The sequence below is a fragment of the Cupressus sempervirens genome, chromosome 5 (assembly GCF_028749045.1).
Source record: "Cupressus sempervirens isolate cs-2001-9-10 chromosome 5, ASM2874904v1, whole genome shotgun sequence".
Classification (NCBI taxonomy): domain Eukaryota; kingdom Viridiplantae; phylum Streptophyta; class Pinopsida; order Cupressales; family Cupressaceae; genus Cupressus; species Cupressus sempervirens.
This window is the reverse complement of record NC_143122.1, coordinates 843213341-843220978: the sequence shown is the minus strand read 5'-3', so window position 1 is coordinate 843220978 and position 7638 is coordinate 843213341. Positions and strand designations below refer to the sequence as shown.

Genomic DNA, 7638 nt, shown 5'->3' with positions numbered 1-7638 from the left:
CTCAATGATCTATCTCGACCAACTTAATCATTACTGTTATTCTTCTATCAAATATCGTAGAAAACTACTTTGTTGACATCAATGACAAACACAATCATGAATGTAACATATCATCATGATAATGATCTAATCATGTTTCTACAATACTCCCCCATAGGAATATCATCTGTATTCATGCTTTCAATAAGAATTTATCCAATACATACCTTTAAAAGATAAAAGTCTTATCTCTAAAATCTCAATCACTTGTACTAATTATCTCTAAAATTATGTGATGTATCTCTCTACCAATCCCATTTGATTTAGTTTTGCCAATTCCTTGAAGTTGAGCTCCATATCCTTTCCATCAAATAAATATATAAGTGTTGCTATGAAGTTGGAATATGAAGTGACTCAATCATGACCAAGGGTGACCATCCCATAGTGACACCATTCATGAGTAATTCCATCTAGGTGAAGTGTCACAAACTTGATAAACTCTTCTTCTTGATTAGCATGGGGTTGTGCTTAAAGTATGTATCAGCCTTTTAAACCCATGCTCGTGTTGGTGCATGTCCAAATCCATCAAAGCATGATAAGGTTAGTTTTCCAATCTTATATTTAATATCATCATTCCCTTCCTTATAGAATATCTCATCCATAAATTAATATAAACTTTTGCATAATTCTACTCCAAATCTGACATCAATCTAGTCTTGCATCTCAAAGAAAATTTGCTCTTGTCCCCCACATTTTTCTAACCATTGGGTAAATATTTGCATCATTGGTCATGTGTAGTAGTGATTTTTGTGAAGCCTCTCATTGATATTGTTATTATTGTGGCCATTATGTCCTCTATTTTTCCTTCCTTCTATGAAATGTTGAAGGGTCTCGCAAAATTTTTCTTACCCCTTTTCCAAGGATTGACCAAGTTTTTCATTGTCCATTAAAAAAAAATCACTTATTTTTTTTTTTTGTCCTTTTATTATCTCAATTAAAATTTGTGTCATCTTAGTGCTTCATTCCTTCCTACTGATTGAGAACTTGGTGACATCCAATGTTACTAATAGGCTGGCAAGATCACCAACTCTGATACCACTGTAATGTTCCAAAGATTATCTTGAATATAGATGAGTTTAGTATGAAGAGGATCTCAATCGAAGGGAAACTTAACCTAAGGAAGAACTTGACCCAAAGGAGAACTCAACTCGAAGGAGAATGTTGTCCTAAAGAGAACTTGGTCTAAAGTAAGGCTCTACCCAAGGGAAGGTATTTAAGGGAGAACACTTGAGGGAAAGTACCAGAGGGAATGTCTCAACGAAAAGTGCCAAATAAGAACACCTAAGGGAAAGTACCCAAAGGAAATTTCTTGAAGGAAACACCTAAGAGAATGTGCCTAAAAGAAAGTCCACGAGGAAAAGTACCCAAGGGAATGTATCTATGGGAAACACCAATGGAAAAATGCTAGAGGGAAAATGTTGATGCCGTTGTACTATTTGAGGAACGTGTCAAAGGAAGTGAGTTGGAGATGCCAAGGGGAAGATATAGTTTATTGAATGCACCAAATAGCAACCAAATATAAAAGCATATACCAATACAAAGATGTAACATTTTATTGCCAAAACCCATATTTGATAAACAAAGATGACACTCCAAATGTGCCAAATCTAAAGCAAAGTAATACAATGGATGGGATAGGGTGATGGTTGATACCCATTGAAACTACAAAAACCAAGTAGGGAAGATTTCTCACATCTAAAATGGTTAAAAATATAGAACTCCAACAAGAATTCACATACTATAAAATAAAAAAAATCATATGCCTAAAATAACCTACAAGATTGCCTAATAAAGGGCTATGAGGAAACTTTCTGAAGGATTACCAAAATGTTGACAAGTTGAGAAGTTAGAGCAAAATAAAATAAAGAGTGGGCTTGAGAGACATTAACTATTGGTCATAAAACAAAAAATATTATGCAATAGTATTTGGGACATCACATTTTTAGAAAGTTGATTCATGTTTTCTTTGAATGTACTCATCAATAAAAATCACAAAGTAGTAACATGCACCAATTGAGAGTGTTTTCATATGTCCAGAAAATATGAATGCAAACTATGATGAAATGAGATATACATGGAGCTCATTAATTCAAAATTGTGATAGATTCTTTGTCTCTTCTAATTTGACTACAATAGTGTTGAATCTTTGAGGATAACATGTTAAAATATTTTCAACCACTCACTTTTCATCACGTGACCCAATATGGGATGTAATGTAATTTAATAAGCTAATGAGATGAATTAAGAATGAATCAAAATATCTTATTAGTATTTATATTTTGGTTATCTTCACCTTTTCAATTCCTTTGTAGGCAATTTGAAAAATATCCCACAATTGGTTGGATATATTTTTGTTTCAATTCTTGGAAATGTGCTCTCATGTACCTCTTGAAATATTAAAAATAAATCTTTTAAATCCTTCTTTTTGTTATCTTTCAATAAAACATTATCTTCTTCACACTATGCATTATGCAATGTTTTATTTGTTAATTTGGGTATCCATTTTCAACAAGATCCTATAAGTACTGTCAAGAAAATAATGTCTTTATTGTGACTACCAAATAATCATACTTTTTTATTTTGATACATGGGATATGCGTGTTTGTCAAGCTCCTACTTGGAGCTTCCATGCTTTACTTTGAAAGACCCTTCAACTCTTTTAAATATTTTGTAAACAAACTTTGACTAGTAATAACCTTTGGCTCTTATATAGAGAGAGGGAGAGAGTGAGAAAGGGTAAAATGAAAATGATAATAAAAACATTGCAAATTAAGATAGAGAGAAAATGAGTCGAGTCAAAACTGATTTTCATTTCAAAAATATTTTTAGATGATACAAACATTTTGTTTGAGGACAATATATAGAATGAGTACTTCTTCATTGTATTCAAAATAAAAATAAAATAGAGGTACCTAGTTATGCTAGCACTTGTGTTGCTATTTCTACAACATTTTTTTTAACTTTCTTTCTTTTCCACAAATTCATACATGAAATTTTTTTTCCATACAATTTGTTATTATTATTATCATATTGTTCCAGCAACATTTTGAAGATTCTTTTACACTAATCTTGAAAATAAAGTAGTCCATCTCAATCTTCTGTATGCAGTAAGTACAAAGTTATGTATATTTACAAAAAATATTTACATTTCAGAATTGTGCTATACACATTTAATGGAAATAGAGACAAGGAAAAGAGATGGAAATTAAGAAACAAGAGACTAGATATTTTGGGAGCAAGGAAACAAAAATATAAGAAGATAAAATAAATATATTGCTAATTAAATTCAACAATAGGGGCTTGCCACGAAGCCTCAAAGATGTTCAACTCCTAATCAACTAACCAACATTATAGATTGTCAAAGGGAAAATCTATGAAAACGTTTAAAAAATTAAAAATACTGGAATATGATATCTCCGATGGATCCGATGGAATGGTTGGCCTTTAAAGTCATTTCCCTCCACTTCTTTTGTATAATTCGGAGCAATTTCATTGAAAATCCTATCTCATATTCTACTTTTTAATTTTAGTCTTTTCTTCAGCTTTTACCAATTCTATTATTACTTCCCAGCGTATTAGTTTTCCGCGCTCCTTTATATTTTATTAACTCACTGTTGACCCAAACCTGCAGTTCCATCTCCAACACTACTCCGAAGCTTGTTCGCAGGGGCTTGGGAGATTCCAACCCGACATTGGCAACTTTAATTGTAGTACAACAAATTCGCTAATAATAGATTTAAATAAATTAGAAGAAGATATTTCTTCCACTATAGTAACGTATCTATGTTCATTTTTCGACTACATGTTTCCGTGTTGTTTCTTCACTCACTATTTTTCCTTCCTTGCTTCAGACGACTGCATTTGGTCAAGTGTGACTATATTTCTGTACTGTTCCTTCCTTGCCTCATCTTCTACAAATAACAGACCAGGAGATCTTAGATTCATAACTTGCTTTTGCAACACAAGTGTTACTCACTTTTCATGGGTTTCTCATGTATTCTCTTTCGCGTTCTTCTAATATGCTCTGCTGCGTTGTTCCCCAATCATGTCTTCGCATATCCTTCGTATCAGAAATGTTCTCCTCGTTCGTGCAACCATTCCCTCATCAAATACCCCATCAACGACTGCGGCTCTGCTACTGTTGAGTGCAGAAGGAATCAAAGCACTCTATTATATATTTCTCCTTCGCTGCTTTTCTGTCCGGGAGAGTGGTATAGGGTAGTTGGAGATATCACGGAGTTAAGTTATACAAACAGAACCATTCGGATTGCGTGTGACAGTTTTCGCGATAGTTGCGATGTCCGAACCACAGTTTACTTAAGAAAAGATTATGTTGAGGACAATTACGACTGGTCACATTCGGGATTTTCTCTATCTGATAAATACAAATCGGGAAGCGTTCTTATCTGTGAGAAGGAACCTTCGTATAGCAATACTCTTCAACGCATCGAGTGTTTGGAATGCAGACGCGGAGACACTTTGTGCTACTTCCTTCCTTCTCAGTTGTCCCCCGCAAGAAGTGACCACAGTTGCGCAGATCGATATGGTGTTATCATTCCGAACAAAAAGAGTTACAACATCAGTGATGAAAAGAATCTGAGGGAGTTCCTCAAGACAGGTTTCGATGTCACATGGAATGAGAGCGTTGGGTGCTCATCCTGCGAAGCCTCTGGGGGATTTTGTTATGGTTACGGCCCTTATTATTATTACAGCACCTCTCAATACTACACAGCGTGCATTTGTCCCGACGGTCCCCACGCACAAAACTGCTCAGGCGGTAAGTTTCATAGTTCTGAATTTAATAATTAATAGTTAAGGCAAGCTGAAAAGGCCTTTCAGACTTTCATAATTAGAAAATAAAGAGAAAATTCTGGAAAAGCTTAGAACATTGAATTTGGTTGGGAAATTACAAAATAGAGAAAGATGCATTATTTAGTTTTAAAGTTGTATTATATGCTTTTGCTTTTTATTGCAGAAAAACTAGCAGACTCTTTTGACAAAGAGACACGGTGGACTAGAATATGGCCTAAGATCTCAAAGTATGTAGCAGGTAAATTACTTTGGACCGTCGGCTTTTTCCATTCAAAATTAATTGTCTGTTTTAAAATTTCCATCAAGGATAGTAGCGCCATACCTTGTTCATTAGAACTAATTATGTATTTCATTGCAGTTGTAGGCGCTATATCTGGTGTCTTCATTATATCCATTATCATCTTCATTTACAGAAGATATAGAAAGAAAAGAGAGCAACAAGAGGAGCAAAGCATTAGAGGGTATATGGATCCCCTTGATTCTGCACCTCCCTCAATTGAGAACTTCTTACAAGCAGGAACTCCAACAAGATATTCTTATCGTCAGATTAAAAGGTACACCCAGAATTTTGCAATTAAACTTGGTCAAGGAGGTTTCGGTACAGTTTTCAAAGGTCAGCTTCCCAATGGATCTGTGATAGCAGTCAAAACACTTGATAAATCGAAACAATGTCAAATACAATTTCTGAATGAAGTGGCTACCATTGGAAGGATCCACCACTTACATCTTGTACGACTCCAAGGGTATTGCTTGGAAGGGTCTAAAAGAGCTTTGATTTATGAGTTCATGATCAATGGTTCTCTGGAAAAATACATCCATGAAGATGGTCAAAATGTATTGAATTGGAAACAGTTGCAGTTCATTGCAATGGGTACAGCTCGTGGAATTGCATATCTTCATGATGAATGCCGAAATAGGATATTGCACTGCGATATAAAACCTCATAATGTGTTGTTGGATGCCAATTTCTCCCCAAAGGTTGCAGACTTTGGTCTGGCAAAATTAACCGATAGAGAAGAAAGCCATGTTTCTCTGACAGGCGCTAGAGGAACCCCTGGCTACGTAGCTCCAGAGGTGTGGTGTCGAAGCAATGGACCTGTGACTGATAGATCAGATGTCTACAGCTATGGTATGTTGCTCATGGAAATGGTGGGTGGAAGAAAGAACTTTGATATGAGAGCAAGCAGATCCAGCAAATTCTACTATCCAGAATGGGCGTTCAAACAGGTCGAAATGGGAGAATTCAGAAATCTGAGAGGAGAAGATATAACAGATGACGAAGATGAAGGTATAGCTAAGAAGTTGAGTATGCTGGGGTTATGGTGTATTCAATACAACCCTTCTAACCGGCCTTCTATGAGTAGAGTGATTCAAATGTTAGAAGGTACCGTTGATATGGTTATACCGCCTCAGCCTTTTCCAGTTGATACACCAATCCAGTTACCAGCCTCGGATTCATCTTCTAGCATGTGATGCGTGATCACAAGGTTGTTATTTAATCTACATAGACAAATCTATCAGGTTAACGCTGCCATAAGTTTTCTTTCTTTGTAATTGCCAAACTTATACTTTTTAGAAATGTATATAATATACAAAACTGTTGTCTTCTTTTGGATGAAGACAGGAAAACCACTTTTTAGGGTAAGTTCTCGCGGTTCCCGTGTACTATTCATTTCATGTTTAAGTGTCCTACTTCTATAATGCCACTGTATTTTCTTTTCTTCAATATTGTAATAAAACGTCTTTCCTTGTGCAAAAAATTATCGTGATGATCACTGAAATTGTGCGATGCCGAATACACATAAATTTTGTTTCAATATCTAAATTATAGGACACGACGGAAAGGGTTTACGCATCGAATTTTTAATCCAGAATTAGTTCATCAAAATTTAATTTTGTTTTGATTTGATTGAGCTTAGTTTAAATGTTTTACAGACTAATTAAATGTATTTGAAAATATTTTAAATTATTTATTATATAACGAACATATCCATGAGAAAGTCAACCAAGTAAAATTCCTTATGGAGTCATAGCCTCTTGATGGCCTGCGACGAAAATAAAACACCATGTTTTTTTTGGGTAATAGATACTTTCTTTAGCTATATTCATGCTTTTCAGTATCATAAGATGAAGAAAATATTGTAAAGAGAATATAGGTTTTGACTGGTTTGTTTTTAGAATAGCATTATTTTGCTGATGAAACTATTATTTTGTAAATAATTTTATAATTTTGCTAATTGTAATTTTCTGTTATTTATTACTTAAATATTCCTATTAAAATCTTAATAATTTAATTTTTACATAATATTTTTCTCACATAATATATAGATTTTTTTATTTAAATTATTTTATATGTTTTCAGAAATAATATCAAATTTAAATATTAATAATCACGATTTCTATTGTTTACAAAATTGTTAGAGGATAGTGTGATAAGTACTTTTTTCAAGGGTGTATTAAAGAAGACGGAATAATCATGTCATAAACTATAGAGTTGAAGAAATTTCTGAATTAAATGCATTCCAAAAATATAAATACATTTTTTCTCGTTGAGTATTGCCATTTTCCCAGTAGACATTTTTTTTTCCCAAAAAACTAGGACTGTAGAAATATTGTGTAGCACTTTTGAGAGGCAATAGAGTGTCATACAGGAGGCTTTGATCTGACAATTTCACTGTGATGTGCCTTATGCACCTTGTCCATGATTCCAGATGCTAGATGACCGCTCTGTTTATCATCAAAGTTTTTAGGAGATTTTTCAACCAAAACCAGAGCTACTGCACCCAC

At 34.1% G+C, this 7638-nt stretch overlaps 1 protein-coding gene across 1 annotated transcript; it reads left to right on the top strand.

Annotated features, from left to right (window-relative positions):
- The first annotated feature begins 4004 nt into the window (after nt 1–4004).
- LOC149558505 (rust resistance kinase Lr10-like) lies at nt 4005–6611 on the top strand. The gene is made up of 3 exons (XM_089786141.1): nt 4005–4816; nt 5015–5089; nt 5210–6611. Exons 1-3 carry the CDS (start codon nt 4021–4023, stop codon nt 6322–6324), a joined length of 1986 nt encoding a protein of 661 aa, XP_089642267.1. The 5' UTR covers nt 4005–4020; the 3' UTR covers nt 6325–6611.
- Nucleotides 6612–7638: the final 1027 nt, after the last annotated feature.